This window comes from Fusarium vanettenii, assembly GCF_000151355.1.
Source record: "Fusarium vanettenii 77-13-4 chromosome 1 genomic scaffold NECHAsca_8_chr1_1_0, whole genome shotgun sequence".
In the NCBI taxonomy this organism is placed as follows: Eukaryota; Fungi; Ascomycota; class Sordariomycetes; order Hypocreales; family Nectriaceae; genus Fusarium; species Fusarium vanettenii.
In genome coordinates this window covers 1,281,872-1,301,782 of record NW_003315876.1, presented here as the reverse complement: position 1 = coordinate 1,301,782, position 19,911 = coordinate 1,281,872, and the positions used below count along the sequence as shown (strand labels likewise).

Genomic DNA, 19,911 nt, shown 5'->3' with positions numbered 1-19,911 from the left:
CCCCCCCCTCTCCCCGTGCCCTCCCAATTTCTTCGTCTTTCCCAACCACTTCACGCCCATCAGCTCTCACCGACATCAACTGTATCGTGCGTGCGTGCATGCGAGCTCCGGCACGGTAGCTTGCTGTGGATCATCCCCCTTCCGTCCATCGGCAGCTCAGCATCCGCTAGTCCAAATCGACATCTTTCCCCTTGTCCACCGCCGCCAACGAGCATCCACCTCGCCCGAGGCCATGAAACGATTCCTCCTACAAATCTCCTGCCTGGACCCTCTTTCATGCCAATGCGAAAACTTGGACAAGAGATTGTCTCAGTAGGGACATCTAAACAACCAACAGACGGTCAGACACAGTAGCCGGGGTTCCATGGTGATTACATTTCTGGCTTAGTTACAGGATAACAACCACGACTGGGTTGCCATGGCGGCCATTTCCCCTGCCTCCATACCTGCCTACAAAAGACTTGACATCCATATGTTCTATGCCACGACTTCTTCATCATCCCACCGAAAACTCCGTTTGAAACCAAGTATCCAAAAACAATTGGTATGCCAAACAGCATACCGGGACCGAGGTCAAAGCATCTCGACCCCCATTACATTACCAGGCCAGATCCAAACTCCATGCTTTCGTTAAATGACTTGTTAAATCCAAGCTCAGCGCCTTTGAAGAACATAAAAATCATTGCGTTGAAACGGAAAAGATAAAGGAAGGTGTTCGTTTCGTCATCGAAGTGATCGTTGATCGTTGTCTCGTGGGTGCGCGCTTGATGGCTCAATGACAATCTCGGGGAGCTGTGATATTCTCAGGCTCGGTAATTGAGGTGCTCCGTCGCGTCCGCGTGGTGAACCGTGGTTGTCACTACCATCGTGCCCGTCGCCGGCTTGTTCGGCCGGCCCCACTTCACCGTTCTGCGGCCCCGAACCCAAGTCACGCTCCGCCGTCCGTTGCGAAGAGGACCGGTATGGGCCGGGGTAGTCCGGTGGAGGTTCGTTTATGGGTGTCGTGGACCGCCCATCGTCATTGAGTGGAATGTCTTCATACTCAGGAGGAGGCATGGTCTCATCTCCGAGATCAGCCTCAACCAGCTCAGGACTTGAGCCGGCTCTTCCGTCGTCGTTCGGTGTGCCCGCTCGTGAACTTCCTTGTGAACGCGCAGGTGCTAGACTCGAAAAGTCGTCGTCGTGGCTAACCGCAGAACTGCCACTACGTCCCCGCTGATGTCCCAGGCTGGCCGCATCAGAGAGCAACCCTACTCGTTCGCTTTCCGTGCTGTTTGCCCGAATCCTCGTTCCGTCGTGACGTGCAATGCCCACATCTGCGTATGATACACTCGATACGGATCGCTGCCGGCTGTCCTTGATTTGGTCGACGGTTGTTCGGAGCTCGCTGATGGTTGTGTTCTCGTTTGCTAGACGTGTCTCGGCACGGATCTGCTCGAGCGTGCGATAATCGTTACGGCTTCGGGCTTCGCGGCGGCGTTCTCTCCTATCCTCGCGCTCCGCTAGCATCTGCCGTCTCGCCAACCTAATCTGGTAGAGCGTCTCCATCTCGTTGTCTCGGGCTTCCTCCTCTGCCTCTGCCGTAGGCAAATCAATAATAACATCTACTCCATCTCGTTCACCCTCTCGTCCGAGGACTTGTTCGTTGGGGTTTGCCATTTGCCGATACGCAGGCAATGTAAGGACGGAGCGAACAGAGGTGTTGCGGTCGACGGCCGCGCCAGCATTGCCGCTGCTGTTCGCCTGGTTGTTGCGTTGGCCGTTTGAAGATGCGTTGTCAAGCTGGTGCGAATTCCTCCCACTCTCGCCATCATCGCCAGCTGTCTGCTCGTAGTTGCCCTGTCCTGACCTTCTAGTTATACGAGCAAAGAAGCCGGGCTTCTTGTTCTCGGTTGTCGTTGATTTTCGTTTCCTCTTGGAGATGAATACCCAAGCTGCCACGGCGACGGTAAAGGCGACAGCACTCGCGATAACCTATAACGAGGGACGTGATTGTCAGCGAGCTTCCGCCAGCGCGTAATGTGAAGCAACTCACAATAAACACAACAGTATTATTGCTTCCTCCATTATCCGCCCTCTTCCCCTCGTCTTGCGCCCGAGGCCATAGACCATCCGGGTCATCCCAACCCCGTGGTACTGGAGCGTTTAGATACATTCCTAGCTATGCTGCACCATGCAGAGCAAACGGGCGTCGGCTGCAACGACGATTGACGGTAAGGCGATGGTGACGGAGATGGCGGGATTGTGCAGCGGCGTCGAGCTCGATTGGATGCCTCAGTTGACAGGCCGGTAGACGCGGAGGGAGGGAGCAAAAGGTTAAGGTGAAGAGATGGAAGAAAGCGGCGCCGTTTAGGGGACGGAAAGGTTAATTGACGGGCTCGACTAATTGGAGAAGGTGGTTTGAGGGTTGAGAGCCGGAAGCACGGAGCATTCAATGAAGCTTGTACCTGTGCTTTTTCCCTGCCACAACGGACGGCAACGCACGCAACGGCCTCGCCTCTTTCTGGGCTCGGCGGAGGGTTTCTGCTTCCAGGCACAGCCGCCGTGTGTCGGGCGCGGGCTCGCGAGGAGGCGCGAGAGAGGTTGGTTGGTTGGCTTGGCCCTGGCTGAGCTGGCTTTGACGATTGACAGGGATGTTTCGGGGCGTCTGGGTCTGTGTCTGGACGTTGTCCTTTTACGCGCTCGGTCCCACAGTCAATCGACAAGAGGAACAGCAGCTTCGAAAGAAGGTGCTGAGTCTGAGTGTAGGGACAGACAGTAATAAGAGAGGAAGTAAAATAAACCTGATTATGTTTGCGGCCCAGATCGCGGATGGCAAAGAGCTCCGCTGTCTGTCAGATCCAGGGCTATCGCCCGCTGTCAGTTCTTGCAGGCGTGAGGGCCTCTTGGTGGTGACATCAGCAGGCGGCTGTGGCCATGCTTACTCCTCCAACGTCCCTTTAGTCGCGGTCTAGGCGTTCTTTGGACAGAAGAAAAAAGGGCTTAGATGAGACGGGATGATGAACGAGAGAGCCTAATTACAAGATCACCGAGTCTGTTATCAATCCCGCTCTCTGCTATTATTCACATGGAACGATACCGCGCTGGACCCCATCTCCTGACTTGACACCCAGCCATGGAACCAGCATCACCGTGTTCAGCGGTGACGCTAACAGATCAACGCAGCATGGACCTCTCGAGTGCTTCTTCCCCTCTGCCAGCAAAACAAGCGTCAACCTACCGCCGGGGTCAACGGGGTCCCCGGCTCGTGTCTGGCCGCCCACCATTACGCAACCACCCAGATCCACGGGCCCAAATCCCCGAGCAAGGGTTTCCGGGGGCCCGGAGGAGGGCAGGCACGAGAAGGGAGACGGTTTATTCAGCCAACTTGGAGGTTTTCCGTGTCAGGTAAAAGACACAACACTGCGCCCTGATGATGATTCCAAACCTGCGAGTCTCATGTACCCTTTGATGACCAGCATGAAGCCAACATCAGTCCTCGAATGTCATTGGAGCCTTTCCGGTGGCTGGTGGCTGAGCCCCTCGCTTAGTGGCTCCAGCCAGCCGTGTCAGCCTCTCCGCAATGGATGGATGCACTTACAGCTAATGATCAGCTTCAGAATTCTCGCAATTGACAACCCTTTCTTCCCCTTGCGGTTCACTCTGCAGTTGCTCTACTACGATGAGTGTAACCACTCTGCATCTCGAGTCTTAGATCGCAAGTTCTTCCCTGCGTCTTGTCTGCATCAGACCTGATAGTTGCTTGGTTATCTCGAGTCTCGCAATGCAATGTCCTTCTCGATCGATCCTACACACGACGGCATAAGAAACTAGGTTGATGCAGATGCAGATGCAGATGCAGCCCTCGGCCTCACCGTTCTGACCTAACGGCTTCCATAACGTCCTTCTTTTGCTTTTCCAACGTGGATTGTACGGTGGAGGCGTTGCCCCATCGTCATAATGCGGTCTGTCTCAGGCCACCGGCATCATCCTAGACCCAACACTGAACAGCACCACTTGTATACCTTGGCTTTCCAACGACGCAGTGAGCTGGCGTGGCATTTCCCTGGGCTTGGGGATATTGTTTCATCAGCAATATTCCTATCCCAAGAACTTGAGACAGCTTCTTTCAAACCAAAGGTTCCAGCCACTTCATGATAATACCTTGCCTGACCTACGGAATGAGGGGCTGCCAGCGCACGCAACAGACATAAACGTGGATGATGTAGTGTGAACTAATACTTAAAGAATTAAGGATATAGAAATATACGAGGTCGGTTGAAACGCCTGCAATCCAACCACCCAAACCCCCCCAACACACTCAACCAGGAATCAATTTATCCAAACTTCTTCTCAAACTTCTTCAACATACCCGTCACGCCACGCTCCAGGCGTCCGGCGTTCTCTTCGAGCTTGCCTCGCGGCTCTTTCTGCTGTGACTGTGGCTGGAACGAGTAGATCTCCGAGTTAGCCACCTCGGTCTGCGTGGGGCGGTACACCTGCTGGTGGACATTATACTCTGCTCCTCCCTGAGGAGTCGCCGCCTGTTGGTGAGTGTAGGTGTATTGCGCATAGCCTCCCGGAGGTGGAGGAAGGCCTGGGTTGGTGGTGGGCGGCGTCGGTTGCGCTGGAGGTTGGGTCTGCGGTGGTGGTTGTGTCTGAGGAGGTGGTGGTGGAGGCGCAAAGCCGGGCGAGCCAGGGAAGTTTGCAGAGTATGGACTTCCCAAGCCCTGAGCTGGCATTGTTGCAGCTCTATGAAGCCCGGGATGCTGACCAAACTGAGGTGGAGGCAGTCCAGGGCTCGTAACCCCTCCGGGAGGGAATTGAGAAGGCGGGGGCATTCCGGGAGTGAAGGGTTGCTTCTGATAATCGTAGGCGACAGCCACGGCAAGCGGGTTGAGCGGGTCCTCGTCCGGAGGCGGCGTCTTCTCTCGGTGCTGTATCGTCTCCGGAGCGGCGGGGGCGGCCGGGTTGTATGCCATCGGCACAAAGGCGGCAGGTTCCGCCGGGGCCTCAGTCGACGGAGCCGGTGCGGTCGGAGGAGGCGCAAAGCTCGGCGCGCCAGATGAAGGCTTGGATGACGCATACTGGGGGTCCGAGATGGCCACATTCTCCAGCTGCTGAACAACGGAGCTCATGGGAGCCGGCTGCGGGGGCGGACCGGGCTCATCCAAAACCTCCACGAGGGATGGTGGGACGACCCTTCTGACACCATTGAGAAACTGGAGGGCATCCTTCTGCGTCCAGAAGTAGATGTCGACTGAGTGGAGCTTGTAGTGGTATTTGTTCTCATTTCGGGGGTCATAAGTAGGCAAATGCCAATCGTTCTGGTCGGCAGGAGCTTCGGGTGCTGTCAAAGTGACCATGCAGTGCTGCTTGTACGAGTATCGAACGTGGGCCTGGTCGAGGACTGATTGCGTAATGTCAGCGTGTGCCCAACCGCTGTACCCCATGTTGGGCCTTACATCCTTCAAAGGCGTCCTGGTCCTCAGTGCCAGGTTGGTTGGCAACCTCAATGCGACACCGGCGCTCGCCCGCATGCTCAAAGAGGTAGACGTAGGAACCCTTGTCGAATCTGTGATGCCTGGGCCTCACATCCTCGGGGCTGTAAAAGTAATGAACATCTCCGAAACTTTGCAATACAGTTAGCGTCCGGGGCGTCTGGCGCAACAAGTCGCAACTCACAGAGTAGCAACATTTTCCTCTCCTGGCCGCGCCGCCATCTTGAAGCTCAAGCTCTTGAGGGGTTCCGCACAGCAGCAGCTTCGATAACGATAGACTAAGACTCGAGACACTGGTCGCAAGAGAGAAAAAGGAGGAAAAGACGGGTCACATCGCCAAGCTCCCACAACTTGCGGGCTCCTTGGGCTTTTGTACCCTCCTGCCCTCATGCGCCACTTGGCTCGTCGGGCGGCACGACGACTGATCTGCTCCTCTGTTTCCAACGGACGACATGATGCATGTGTGGCCCTGCAAAGGTTGTCGATGTCGGCGCTTAAACGCCTGTTCTAGGGGAGGGGAAGCACATGTGCCAGCCAATCCGAAGAGTAGGACCCTTGGTGTCGTTAAAGCTGTCCCACCTCCAAATTAGCGGCCCCCACTGTCGAAGTTGCCCAAAGACGGACAGACGCCAAGAATGAGCATGTGACTTCGTGTTCAAACTTGCAACGCGTCTAGTCATCGAGGGGCATTTGTCACGTCTCACTTCATTCTTTGTTCTGACACGCGACGGAGATCGAGACGGCATCTTGGTCGTTGTTAATGATGCCTTCGATATCGTTGACCACTGTTATGGGCTTATCATTATTCACTCCTTGAGATGACCTCATTAGATCAACCGGAGGAGAAGCCTCCGTTACCATCAACAGAGGAGACGCCAGAGCTTCCCGGTGAGACCGAGGATGTCAGCGAAGACGTCCCCGAAAATCCCGATGAGGATGCTCTCAAGACTCTCAAATACTCCCTACTCGGTCCTTCGCTCCTAAAAGCAGGTCAGGACAAGGTTGATCAGAGCAAGGTGTGCCCCAACCTAGCTTCTTTATTAGGCATCATTAACACCGAGTCTAGGTCTCTGAGATCATCTACAATGCCTCCAAAGGATCCAAGTTCTTTAACCGCGAAGAGGTCCGCGACAAAGTCCTCACCCGGAAGATCGAGCAAATCATTGCCCGCAAGACCGCGCTCGAAAAGAAAGACCTTACTCGCGATCTACGCAACGCTGATCGTCTCATCGCCGAGCTCGAGCTTACCCGTGACTTGACCCAACACATTGTTCATGTGGACTGTGATGCCTTCTATGCAGCCGTGGAGCAGTTGGATCGACCCGAGTTGAAGGACCTGCCTTTCGCTGTCGGCGGTGGCGTATTGACGACTTGCAATTACATCGCCCGCAAGTTTGGGTGTCGATCAGGCATGGCGGGCTTCGTGGCCAAGAAGTTGTGTCCAAGCCTCATCCTTCTGAAGCCAAATTTCGAAAAGTATAATGCAAAGGCACAGGAAGTTCGGGAGGTTCTTGTAAACTACGACCCACGTTTCGAAAGTGCCAGTATCGACGAAGCATATCTCAACATCACAGAGTATTGTCAAGAACACCAGATGGATCCAGCAGAAGCCGTCGAACAGATGAGGAGCGAAGTCCACGAAAGGACCAACATTACCGTTTCTGCTGGCATAGCCGCCAACGCGAAACTTGCAAAAATCTGCTCCAACATGAACAAGCCCAACGGTCAATACGTGTTGCCGAGCGATCGACCTACCATCATGGCCTTTATGCGCGACCTCCCTACACGAAAGGTCAATGGCGTCGGCCGTGTCCTTGAACGAGAACTGCTCGAAATCGGTATCAAGACATGTGGCGATCTCTACGCCCAGAGACAATTTATCAATCCTCTGTTCGGCGACAAAACCTCGGAATTTCTGTTCAAGTGCTATCTCGGTCTCGGACGGACCAAGATCCAGCCAGCTGAAGAGTACGAACGCAAGAGTGTCGGCACAGAAAGCACATTTCGTGACATGTCCGATCCAACTCAGCTACGAGACAAGCTACGATGGACAGCCGAGGAACTTGAAAAGGACATGAAGCGTGCCGAATGTAAAGGTCGCACACTCTGTCTCAAGGTTAAGCTTCACACCTTTGAAGTCTTTACCCGACAGGTTGTTCTTCCGCGCGCCATCTGGCTCGCAGACGATCTGTACAGCTACGCCCTTCCCATCCTCTCCAGGTTGGAGCAGGACATGCCGGGTATGAAGTTACGGCTTATGGGCTTGCGATGCACACAACTCGTCAGCACCAAGAAACCTGACACCATGGCCTTTTTCGGTTTCCGGCCGCGCAGAAACGACTCGGAAGGTCGCCAGGCTGAGGGAAACCTCAAGAGAAAGGCGAGCGATGATGATGGAGAGTGGGAACAGTGGCCAGAGGCCGACTTGCAAATCGATGATGCAGACGGCCTCTTGGAAGGCACATCAAGCAACCAGGACAGCCCTGACGGCTCGCCATATCGAAGACACGGCAAGGAGATTGCCCCAAACCCTGTAAAGGAGCAAGCGGCCGAGGAACGGTGGGACTGTCCTATATGCAGTCGGCCACAAGCTGCCGATGAAAGGCAGTTCAATGAGCACATAGATCTTTGTCTATCCCGGCAGACAATACGTGATGCTGTGCAGGAAGATGGCCCTTCTATAAGGAGGGACACGACGCCGGAGCCCAAGAAGCCACGCATAGCAGACAAGAAGAGAGGGCGACCGCGAACGGTCGATCCCAAACAGAAACAGCTGTTCTTTGGATAGATGAGATGAACTTTATGATGATGATCCACGCAATCAAATAAGTCTATATATACTCTATACGATTAGTCTCTTACGTATCCATTTTGGACTATCTTTTCCGTTGCCTGAACCAGATCTTGAAACATAACGCACACCCTTAAACGCCTTGCTCGCACATGTAGGTATCTGAGATAGGCCTTTATATGACCCTGGACTCGCGACTGGCGATTCTGTCCATCGTTTTCGTTCTCCTGATCCGTGAGTCCTCTTCCTCTTCCTTGTGCAACTTCTCGCCCGGCAACCTAACAGCTTTATCCAAAGCGACAGGTAGACCTCGGTGACGACCTCTGATGATCACCATACACAGAATGAGCTTGCTGCCCGTGTGCATACCTCCAGCCAAGCTGTAGCTGTTGTTGGCAACACCCATGGAAAGACCAACGCAGCCGTACGCCGACACCACCTCGAACAGAATGTTAAAAACGCTGTATTCAAGTGGCTTGTCGAGGAAGTTGTCCGTCTCAATGATCATGATGATAATGACGGGAAGGATAAGCCACCACATATCGTGGGCAAGCTGGCCGCGGATCTGCTGGCCAATGAAGGAGATGCGAGAGTTGTCGTCGGGTCCTTTGGGCGGAGCGATCACACCGACACCGTGGAATGTCATTGATCTCTTGACGGTTTTGTGGGCGGTTTTATGGACCGCAGCCGTGACTCTGCGTCGCAGGGGTGTCTTCTCAGGTTCTTCCGCAATCGTGGGAAGTGTATTGCCATTCTCTTCCTCTAGCATCTGTGGATCATCCTCGTAGATACCGAGAGATCGTTCCTCATACACGTTCGAGTGTCTCATGGTGATGGAGACAGGATAGACTGAAACGTACATCATAATCATGTACAGCAGCTGAACAGCAGGGTACAGCTTAGCTATCGAAACAACAGCAAAGCCAGCGGCACGCACAGCTTGATTAATGTTAGTAGGGATTACTAGAAATAAGTCATGTTTTACTCACCAACGGCCTGGAACCATCCAGCAATAACTCTATCAGATACAGGCATATCCTCAACGACAGGGTTTCCAATGTTGAGTACTTCGAATGCGACCCAGTCGATAGTGTTGATGGTGGCGATGACAGCAAAAAGCCACCATGTTGCGCGAGAAGGGAAAAGGGTGGTATAGACACGTCGGGGGTACTTGAGGATAAACTCGATGGTCTCTTTCCAGGGGCCATGCGCGGTGGCCGGAGTCGTCAGTTTGAGCACCTGGAGACAACACCAGAGAGAGAGTCGCAGTAGAAGAGGGTAAGCTGTGTTTCCTGCCAGAATGAGGATGCCAACAACAATCTGGACAAAGTAGGCATCTTGAAAGGCTGACATGTTGGCGTCGAGAAGAGACATGCCAGCGTTGTTGAAGGCTGAGGATGAAAGGAAGATACCGCACCACCAGGGGTTCACGGAATTGACTGCCGCCGCCTCAGGTCTATGATTGTTGATATAGCCACCCAATGCCAGGGCGCAGAGGAACTGCCAGAGAAAGCCATACAGAGGAACGGCGACCGCGAGCACCTTGAGCGCTCTGTATTCACAACCACCCAGAGCTTCACGCTCATCGGAACTCAAGTCGTAAAACTGCCCTCTCTTGCTAGTATTGTGCGCGCCCAGGATCTTCTTCCAGTGTAAGAGGAAATCTTCTGATTCATCGCTTTTAGCTGACTCCGCTGTCGAGGGCCGTCGTGCCCCTGGCAAGCCCCGGTTGTTGTCGTCGTCGTTATGGCTATAAATGGAGACGCTTCCTCTGCGACCATTGGGACGCGCCATGCTGCTGGCGAACGTGATGTGGTCGTTGGCACCAGGGGAAAGAGTCGGATGGGCTGCTACCGTGGTCGTATTACTATCGTTGTCCTCCGAGTCAGACGAAATAGAATCCTCAGGCGCAGACCTTGCGCGGCGCATGGGAAGAGTTGTAGCCATCAATTCGTCGGGGTCACTCTTCTCCATCATGGTACGCTGACGGGTACCCAAGCCAGGGAGGGTAGTCGTGGCCGGGGGAGATGATTTGAATTTGTCAAAGGTAAAGAATTTCTTAAGTGCCGGAGTTGGTTTGGCAGCGGCACGGCGCTTTCGCATTTCTCGCTCTGCCATGACGATATCCTCGAATCGCTTCTCGAAGGCATGCTTTCGTGCCATGACTGTCCAGAATGAGACCCAAAGTGCGCTACCGAGGATGAATAAAAGGTATAGCAGAACCTGCTGCCATGTTGTGATTTCGCTAAGATTAACAGTGTTGAGGCCGACGTCACAGAAAGACGACACGACGAGGAATAGAGCATCGATGTATCGGACGCTGCGACTTGGCTCGCTAGACCCCCAGAAGATGACAGAAAAGAACAGAGATCCGAAGATGAAGTAGGCGTAGTGGATGGTGATGTAATTGATGGGTGGGATAAAACGGCTGACTTGGGAGACGACGGCCTCGAGTTTTGGATGTTCCTCCAGGAGCTCCTCCCATCGAGTCTTGATGGAGGAGAGCATCGTGGGTTCTTGGGGGCGATATGCCAAGACGTGTACCCCGGTTGGAATGGTCAGCTTCCAAATAGAGTGCGCAGAGCCTCTCAGGGATTTGTAAGTAGTTCAGCATGAAGCTTTTTACTTGAAATGAAAAGACATGTCGATTAAATCTGATAATGAGCGGCGGAATTGGGCGCTGCTGGTGGCGATGTCGATATGCAAGTGGTGATGAAAGAAGTCGAAGTCGGTACGAAAAAGGGAAGCGACGTGAAAGAGAGCGCGGGAGCACTAAAACTACCAAGGGGGCCACGCACAGCGGAGCGGAGGTAGGTGCCGATGGGAGGGTCGTCGCCTCTGTAACAGAAAACCTGGAAAAGCTCAGACAAAGAAAAGGAGACTTGCCAACTGGCCATGCATCATCATCCGGGGATAAAACAGCGTGGAAAGGGAGAAATCGAATGGATGAGACGCGACAGCGGTAGCCCCGAATGTGCACTGCCTCTCGGGTCCCGTCCCTTGTGCCTGCGGTGGTACCTGGGCTGCCGTGCGGGCGGTACCTGGTCGCTCCATCTCACCCGCTGGAGCTTAGAACATGGATGCTTTATCGAATGGCCGCTAATAGCACGGTGAGTATTAGGTGAGGCCGATGGGGACAACAGTGAAGGGCAGGGGGTAAGGGATCGTGTAACGGCCCAAGCAATGCTATAACCCAGTCCAGCTCGGGCAGGACGGCACAGAAACTGGCCTCGAATAACCTCTTTGCCTTTCCCCATGAAGCCACAAGTGGATGAGCACGATACGAAAGATCCAATGTCGTCCCGTTAAGATTTTGACCATTCCTCTCCAATTCCCGCCCCTCCACTCCCAGCGGAAGCTCCTTTTTAGTTCCCGGGAAGTGCTAAATGGCCAGCGGGCCCGGGGGCGCGTCCGGGCGGGTATCAGTGGAGGTTTGAGTATCCCGTCACGGACTCGCAATATCAGGTTCCCGTCAATCCGTGAGTGGATGATTGTGATGTTTCATCCATCCTTTTAGATGCAACTTTAATGCTTGCCACCGTCTCGCCGCTGACTGTCAGCACGCATCGGCAATGCGGCTTGACCGTTGACAGTTCCAGTGCCGTTCATCATGGAAGATTCCGCTTGTTCCCACGATAATGGTAGCTCATCAATGATCCCTGAATCGTCCCTGAATTGGTGGTGGCTGAGCAGCTGGGCACCGTCAATTCTTCAAATGAGCTTCCATGGATCCCAATTAACCCCCACCCTTGCATAAACCAATAGATTGAGGTTTGTTTGTGGCATCATAGAGTTGAGAGATGGTTGTTCAGCGGCAAATCGCCGATGTTTGATGTCGCTCAGCAGGGCTTCAGGATCGCTAACTGCATGTTGTATACCGGACTGTTTGGTCCCCGTAGCCGCGGCAATTGGACAAACTGCAACTGTTCGAAGTTTTGGCACACCATCACCTGGGCAAATAAGCTCATAATGCAAGCCGTCTCGGTACCTCTCTCTCGTCAGCACTTACAAGCGAAGAGATCCTCCAGCCGAGGCGAGAAGAAACCAATACGCAAGTTCCCACCTTGGAATCCTCACCAGTATCGACTCACCGAGAACAAAGCGGTCAGAGGCGTCAAGTGGTGCTCTACTTGGGCTCCCTTGAATCTCTTTCCTTTGCTATGTTTGCTTTTGCACAATGATGGGGAGAATGTTGCTGGTGAGGGCCCGTTCTCCAATCAATTTTAGCCAAGTGATTAGATCCGATCTCATTAGTATTGGCATTTCTTGGCAGTCGCTAGTCCACTCTACACCAAGCATCAGCTCATAGTGCTTCAAACACATGCAACATAACTCATTACAATGCGCCATCACCGTCGTCCGTCAATTTAGACTCCGACTAAGAATCACGGTGCCGCTGTCATCAATCAAGCTTCCCGTCGGCGGTTAGCTTCATCGATTGATCCGTCGCCACGTGGAAGCCACTACGACGCCTGTTTGAGTGACAACCCGGATGACAGCGGTGCGGCTCAGCCCATCCGAAACGAATACGTCCAGGTCTACAATATTCAGACCATCTATTGATCAAATACAAAAGGCATTCTAGAACTAACAAAGCAACTCAAAAGACTAGACAGATATTGTATTCCATAGCACAAGCTTCCAATGGTCACATTCTTACTGCGCATCGAGATAGGGTAGGTTGTCGCTTGTGCGAGACTCTTGTCCCATCAGTGTCTACCCGACACAAGTAAGCTGATGGTTGCATTCATGCGCCGTGCTCTCGAGAGCTTGCCACGAACACTGCGTATATACTGACGATAGATGCCCATAACACGTCTTGTTGATAACACCTGGTTTATCGCTCACTGCTGGGCATGGATCTCCCTACCCGGCATCGTATTGTATACTCTACCAATCTCGGTTCATGGCCCAGGAAATTGTAGGGGTGCGAGCAGCATTCTTCCATCCAAAGGGAGAAATACTTATTCCTCTGCTCCGTTTACCCGATATCCCACATCCATCTGACTCGGTGGTGGGGGCTCACCGGCTGACCGACAATGTGCAAGCTACGACAGCATGACTCGGGCAGCACTACATACATACATGTGCCGGCTCTGGGGTCGCACGGCGTATCTCGGTATCTGAGAGAGATTCAATTCCTCGGAAACCAGAAAGTCGTGGCTCCAACTGCATATCCGGACCCATTGACCGCTCTTATCCGCAGCAGCAGAGGTATCATGACATGACATCACCGAATTGTCGCGATCTACGGGCATAACCTGCTGTCATCCATGCAGACCATCGCTACATGCCCCGGACGGTCATGTAGCTGCGGCCAACAGTCACCTGCTTGACGATGCCCAGCGTGGGGCCTCCTAAGAAGTAGAAGCACAACGACGTCGATTGTGACGAGGTTTCCGTTTTTTTCTTCAAGTTGTACATCTAAGATGGGGTATGCAAGAGCGATATGGTCGTGTACATGGTCATTACAGCTCCTCGTGAACGGGGGCGTCATCGGTATCCGCGAGGATGGTCTTGGCGGCGTCGGCAGCCTCAGCGACGACGCTGGCGACCTTCTCGGCAATCTTCTCGGTAGCAGACTCGGCTGCCTCCTCAGCGCTCTCGGCGGCCTCCTCAGCCTTCTCGACAACCTTGGTCTCGATCTTCTCGGGCTTGGGGACGCCATCGATGCCGACGAGCTCCGTCTCGAAGACTATAGGTTCACAAAGTGTTAGGCGCCAAAGATGAGGCGAGAACGAGGAGGGGGATCAACGTACTCAAGGTCGAGCCGGCGGGAATAGGGCCAATGGCTCGCTGGCCATAACCGAACTCGGGGGGAATGGTCAGGGTCCTAAGTCAGGGGGTCAACAATTGGGGCATCACCAACAATGCGTTGTGGCTTCACCCACCTCTTCTCGCCGATGCACATGTCCAAGAGACCCTGATCCCATCTTTGATTATCTGTCAGCGTCGGGCTCGAGTGCATCACGGTGAGGCAAACACGAACCCCTTGATAACCTGGCCGCTACCAAGCTTGAAGACGAGGGGAGTGCCCCGGTTGTAGCCTTGTGTGTCCGAGTTAGCATTTGATTTGCGTAGCGCAGCTGTCGCAATAGGCGGCGCAAGGTGGAGGGTGACCTACTGGCATCGAACTCTGATCCGTCGGCGGCGAGGGTGCCACGGTAGTGCATATGGATCTTGTCACCGTTCTTGGTCTTGCGCTCGCAGACGACGGGCAGCGTCACGTCAATCTTGAGCTCCTCGGCGACAACGCCAACGGCGGCAGAGGCCAGGACAGACAGGATCAGGGCGGCCTTCATGGTGGCGGTTATGGCGGGGTGGGCACCGATGCGTACTTTGGGTATGGAGACGGGGGAGGGAGGGGGCAATGGAAGAAGTGGAAGGTCGGCGTGGAAGTCGTTGAGAAGCCTGAATCTGGAGGCTTGTGACGTCGAAGGGTGTGGTTGGTTTGGAGGGGAGGCGGTGCGATGCGAGGTTGTTGGGTGGATGGATGGTTCCCCCTTGAGACCTCTAGTCGCGGCGACGTGGCTCGTCCAGAGGACAGCCAACCTAAACTCTACAGCGTGACCTCTGCGCTGGGCTGGCCCCCTATAAACAGCCAAGCAACGGCGTCATAGCAGGGTCCAAACCCAGCCTGGGACAGTTGGCCAAGTCATTGGCCAATGGCCCACGGTCCGCCAGAAGGCCCCCTAGTCGCAGCTCCAAATCTGGCACTAGGTTGTCCCATCCGGGCCGTATCTTTATCTCCATTCGGAACCCGGGGAGGGCTGCAGGACCTGATCCCATCATGAGCGGGCAGGGCGCAGGACGCAGCAGCACCATCTTTGCAAGGCCCATCCATGAAGACAACGTTGCGATGCCAAACACGCCCTGGGTATGCAGTCACGTTGACCGCGTCAACACCACTGCTGTCGCCAATCTGACGCTTTGCCTTGCACAGCTTTGCTGTCTGGCAGGGCGACGAGGCGAAACCATTTTGCTTCTCCCATGTGACCCATGACGAATACACAACGCTTTGCTGTGATGCTGCGTTGTATTGGTCCCATCCGACACGAGCGTTGTCCAAGGTGAGGCGTAAAAAGGAAATACTCAGCCGGCCTTGTCCGACTAGTCACCGGGAAGGCTGTGATAGAGTCAAACATCGCGACGTCACTGGGAGGTGATGTTTGACAGGTTCGATGTGACAGCGTCCACTGCCGGGTCCAGCCGCCCATCCATCACTCTGCGCAGCACAACACTGTCAACAGCCTGGGGCGGCTGGGGCGCTGGAGCATCGGTTGACTCGCCGCGCGTGACGACGTGTAGGGCGAGAGGGTGTAGGGCTCCAGCTAATCGCCATTCTTGCAGCCGAGTAGTCGCATCAGTTCCTGCAGCAGAGATGCAGCAAGCCGGGCCCACGGCTCTTTTGACCCTTTGCTGGGATGGCATGGCAGAGAGAGCCTGCATGTGTCAGATCCACCTGAGCGAGAGAGGCCCTGGACCAAGCGCTTCAAACGCTTCACGGCCCTGTCTCGCCTTGATCATGATATCCCCTCCCCTTAGGAGCAATGAGACAGGATTAATCATCCTCCCTCCCCCCCCCTTTCCGCCCGGCTGGGAAGTATTCGCGTCCTCCATAGGCTCAGACCCTCTCGCCCACACACACCTCGGTTTTGGGCATCGACGAATCTGTCTGAATGGAACGGACCGGGACGTTGAGCAAGGGCGATGCCAGTTGCGACAAGAGTCGAGGCCAGCCTCAAAGGGGAGCAAGAGCCCAAAGGGGTAAGAAAAAGCAAATAGGGGAAAAATTAGTCCGTCCGCAATAGATTTGCGAGACAGAGATTGGAATGACAGATAGAGCAGGTACATAGTAGATTCACGAGCCTGCACGCTCCATCCTGCGTCGATATTAATTAACTGACGATGGATGGATATGGATGGATGGCTGGATGGGTCCATGGAACCCAAGGCAACGGTACCTGGATTTGCCGGCTGATGCGAGGCAGAGGCTGGTGTCACGGCTGGGCTTGCGCTGGTGCCTTGTGCCTGCGATGGCTTGCTGCGGAATCAAGCAAGGGATCTCATGCAGTCACTTCAAAGATGCTTTCTCACGTGTCTCAATTAAGACCGTGAAAAAAAAAATAAGCCCTTTCTTTGTCCTACCAAGGGTCTCACAGGCCCTTACCAAGAACTTCGACCGAGACAAGCGAACTCCGTGGCCCCCAATTACAGGCAACAACGGACCCTTTTCCTCCCTGTCCTGTTTCGTCTATTTTGATTTTCCTTTCCCAGCTTCTTTTGGCTGCAGCTCACTCGCTCGCACACGCCGTGGGGCTTTGCCTTGCCCTGCCTTGCGCCGGGTTGCTCATTCGCTCTGAATGGCTCCGCCCCGTCCAGCGACCGGCGTCACCCAAGCTTCACTTGACAGCTTTTTTGCCACCGAGACATGTCCCCGTGCCTTTGGAAGCTCTGAATGCCAGGATCCTTCTTTCTGGTCCCCTTGTTTCTCATCGCCCTTGACAGCCACTCGATGCCCAATGATTTGCCTACGCCCCGTCGTCCTGCACCCCGAGCTACACGCCCCTGGTCCCCTTTCCCCCCCCCAGTCCTTCATCGTAGATGGCCGCTATCGTGCCGGGCCCGGGAAGCCTGCCAGCGCGCGGTTCCTCGTGTGGTCTCTGCTTGACTCACTCCCTCAGGTTCCATTTACCAACCGTCCAGGAGTTGCCTTGCGCTTTGCCTGGCAATCCTTGTTCCCCAGGCAGTCAGGGCTTGGGTTAAATCCACTTGTCCTGAGGGAATGGTAGAGTACGTACTGTCGGTTGCATCGCCATGGACTTCAACTACATATAGACCCCCTTCCTCGTCACTGCTGGAATTTCCCCTTTATCCTCACCAGACACTTCCAATCTCCAGCCTTCAGCATCCAGACAACTCTCGGTCTACTCTGACAAAGTTTTACACGCAACAAAGCCTCACGGTGCAAGACTCTCCAGCTCACACAGCAACATAAACAACAACAACACTCAAAACCGCAATCATGAGCGCCCCCTATACAGTCCAGATCCACCAGAGCTCCAAGGAGCCTTCCATCCACAGCTCCTACAGCTACTCATCTGGATCCTACGTCTCCTCGACAGACTCGACCCCTCGGTCACTTTCCCCTGGCGAGTACCGCGAGTATGGTGCTGGTGAGTTTCATCATCTCCCCGGGCCTCCGGGCTCAATGCCGCTCGGCCCCACACTAACCGTCGACGCAGACAAGCACACCACTCAAGTCGCCAAGTCTGGACGAAACACCGTCATCAACCACCACAAGGTCGGTTTCGAGCAGTTCTCGCCTAGCCCGACCTACTCCAACAGCTACTCTCGATCTTGAGCGTTCTCGACTCTTCTTTTCCTTTGTTCTCTGCGACTCTTTGATGGCGATATACACATGTAAAGAATATGGGATACAGCACGGACCGGCGTCTTAGGGGGTCATCGAACAGGATTATGCGCAGCGTGGCGATGTATCATTAAGCGACTGGCGATTTGGACAACTCAACTGGGCATGGGAATTTCTCGACAGCCACTTTTCAAGTTGTGGGCTTTGGGCAGGATATTGGGACCGGAACAGGATTTTTACTTTGTTGGTTATGGGTTGGGTGGACGGGTATACGGATACACTCACATGTACACTTCATCAGCGCGACCCTCGGGGTCTGCACTGACTTGACTTACTTCTAGAAGGGCTGGGGCCCTGGCATCCTCAACCTCTCTGTCTTGTCTTCTGCGAGATCAGATTGGGTTTTCAGCCGTCGGCTTGGTCCGACGAGCATGAAACAAATTTCAATTTTTTGCTCTTGCAAGCCAACCGCGTCTCCGTCTTGTTTCACCCCTCCCCGTGCCCCTTGATCTAAATTGCTTCTTCCTTGATTTTTCTTCTCTGTGAAGGGTTCAAGGGTATCCCGTGGATGATGGTGTGAAGGGTTGGGCGTTGCTATATCTGGGGCATTGGGTTCCCTCCCGTCCGGTACCTGCAGCCCAACTGTCGGCAGGGGTCTGCCTTTTTTGACGCTCAATCCCGTCTTGCCCGCACTCCTCCTCCACCATCTCCCGGAGCATGCGCATTCTCCCCGCTGTGATTTTCACATGGGGGATGGATGAAGAAGTGGCTTCTAATAGTTGTGATTCCACTTTCCATGCATCAGAGCCACGATCCAATCACAATGCTAAGTCCAGGATCTGTCCATCACACTTAGAGTCGGTTTCTGTGTTTAGTGCTAGAATAATTCGAAGGATTTCCCATGATAATTACAAGACCGGCCAAAATGCCCGGCTGCAGCCGAAAAGCGCCTACTTGGTCCCGTACCATATTGTTAACATGCCTGCCCAAAAGTTTGGAAAATCATTTCACTCGTCCCGAGTCCCCATGGTTTTGGGTGTCATGAGCGCCGAGGCTCATGACCCCGTCGCATGACATCATGCTCAGGCGCCACCCTCGCGCTTGGCATACTCGTCCTCGATGGCCTCCTCGTACTTTTTGGCGGCCTCGTCCTGCCCCGTAGCGCGAGGGTCATCGTGCAAAATGTCCTTCTTGATGAGGGACTCGGGGTCTGGGCGGTGCGAGATCTTGTCGTTGAGCTTGTCCTCGAGCATGTGCTTCTGGAGCTGCGCGTGGTGGGGCTACGTCAGCGACAGTGGCTCTTCAACAAAGAAAAGGCAACTGGGCTGGGCAAGAGGGCTTGGCTTGGATTGTCTTGACTCACCTCCTTCTGGTGCGCCAGGAGGCCTGGCGCTGCGGTCGAGGCTGGGAGGATGTTTTCTGTTTGGGGGCCGTGTCAGCAAGGCTCTACGTGGGCAATGTCGGATTGGTAGGTCTAGGCTTCTTACTCTCGATGAGCTCGGCACGTTCGGGGCGGTGCTTGAGGTGGTCCTCAAGGGAGTTTCTCCGTGCCTGGTTGGGGCGAATGGGCGAGATGGGAGTCTCGTCAATGAGCTTGGGCTGCTGCTCAGTAGTGTCGGCCATTGCGGAGGTGAATGAGTTCAATGGTGATGTTAAGTATTCAGTGTATAGTGTTGTTGTAAGTTGAGTGAAGATGAAAAAGAGAAGAGAGAAAACAAGTCTCAGACGGCGGATGTAGTGGTGTTATGTATCTCATCCAACGTTTAAGCTAAGGTCTCAGAATGGGCCGTTGATACGGCAGCCAGGCCATGTTTTTAATGCCATGTTCCGTCTGTGGTGCTCATCATCACCTGAGCTGGGATGGGATGTCCCGCGCGATCACCACAGCACGCCAGTGGGCATGTGGTTGCTACCCCGCAACCAAGGGACTGACCTGCGTCACAGGGCAGGGATTGGCGACCAGTCATGGACGAGCCCTCTTGTGAAGCCACTCTAACGGGCGTATTTTCCTCCGTCGAGAGCCCTAACAACTTGGATAAGAGCGCTGTAGCGAGGCTTTTGGCGGGTTGGAGCTTGTTAGGCGGGGATGGGGATGCAAGCCAAGGCGCTTGATGCCGAAGACGATGGAGCTGTTCCTGGAAGCGAGTGGGCCGCTTGATCAACAATGGATGAGTTGCATAAAGAGAAATCGCATTGAGTTACTTCCTGGCGTTATTGATATCGTCCCAGCAGAGGAGCCATGTGTCACCCTACAACTCAGCCGTGTC

At 54.3% G+C, this 19,911-nt stretch overlaps 6 protein-coding genes across 6 annotated transcripts; 1 reads left to right on the top strand and 5 right to left on the bottom strand.

The window, feature by feature from the left end:
* Positions 1-723: 723 nt before the first annotated feature.
* Positions 724-1,917, bottom strand: NECHADRAFT_30113 (uncharacterized protein; the record flags this gene model as incomplete). The annotated part of the gene is made up of 1 exon (XM_003049652.1): positions 724-1,917. A coding segment is annotated over one exon (1,194 nt), but the record flags the coding sequence as incomplete, so codon positions are not given.
* Positions 1,918-4,316: 2,399 nt separating this feature from the next.
* On the bottom strand, positions 4,317-5,702 carry NECHADRAFT_30275 (uncharacterized protein; the record flags this gene model as incomplete). The annotated part of the gene is made up of 3 exons (XM_003049651.1): positions 4,317-5,389; positions 5,445-5,611; positions 5,665-5,702. 3 exons carry the CDS (start codon positions 5,700-5,702, stop codon positions 4,317-4,319), a joined length of 1,278 nt encoding a protein of 425 aa, XP_003049697.1.
* Positions 5,703-6,298: 596 nt separating this feature from the next.
* On the top strand, positions 6,299-8,268 carry NECHADRAFT_74353 (uncharacterized protein; the record flags this gene model as incomplete). The annotated part of the gene is made up of 2 exons (XM_003049874.1): positions 6,299-6,496; positions 6,547-8,268. The coding sequence occupies 2 exons, from the start codon at positions 6,299-6,301 to the stop codon at positions 8,266-8,268; spliced, it is 1,920 nt and encodes a 639-aa protein (XP_003049920.1).
* Positions 8,269-8,446: 178 nt separating this feature from the next.
* NECHADRAFT_74352 (uncharacterized protein) lies at positions 8,447-10,779 on the bottom strand (the record flags this gene model as incomplete). The annotated part of the gene is made up of 2 exons (XM_003049650.1): positions 8,447-9,210; positions 9,261-10,779. 2 exons carry the CDS (start codon positions 10,777-10,779, stop codon positions 8,447-8,449), a joined length of 2,283 nt encoding a protein of 760 aa, XP_003049696.1.
* A 3,140-nt stretch (positions 10,780-13,919) lies between these two features.
* Positions 13,920-14,573, bottom strand: NECHADRAFT_19842 (uncharacterized protein; the record flags this gene model as incomplete). The annotated part of the gene is made up of 5 exons (XM_003049649.1): positions 13,920-13,966; positions 14,031-14,104; positions 14,163-14,204; positions 14,261-14,318; positions 14,396-14,573. Coding segments are annotated over 5 exons (399 nt in total), but the record flags the coding sequence as incomplete, so codon positions are not given.
* Positions 14,574-18,485: 3,912 nt separating this feature from the next.
* On the bottom strand, positions 18,486-19,406 carry NECHADRAFT_102338 (uncharacterized protein). The gene is made up of 3 exons (XM_003049648.1): positions 19,132-19,406; positions 19,008-19,063; positions 18,486-18,909 (listed from the first exon to the last, which is right to left on the bottom strand). Exons 1-3 carry the CDS (start codon positions 19,265-19,267, stop codon positions 18,727-18,729), a joined length of 375 nt encoding a protein of 124 aa, XP_003049694.1. The 5' UTR covers positions 19,268-19,406; the 3' UTR covers positions 18,486-18,726.
* Between the last annotated feature and the right edge of the window lie 505 nt (positions 19,407-19,911).

Bases quoted from the DNA above. Each gene is read 5' to 3' on its own strand.
- NECHADRAFT_102338 (XM_003049648.1), bottom strand. From the start codon at position 19,267: ATGGCCGACACTACTGAGCAGCAGCCCAAGCTCATTGACGAGACTCCC. The intron at 19,064-19,131 runs GTAAGAAGCCTA...GCCCCCAAACAG, and splicing joins ACGTGCCGAGCTCATCGAGA to AAAACATCCTCCCAGCCTCG. The intron at 18,910-19,007 runs GTGAGTCAAGAC...CACCACGCGCAG, and splicing joins TCCTGGCGCACCAGAAGGAG to CTCCAGAAGCACATGCTCGA.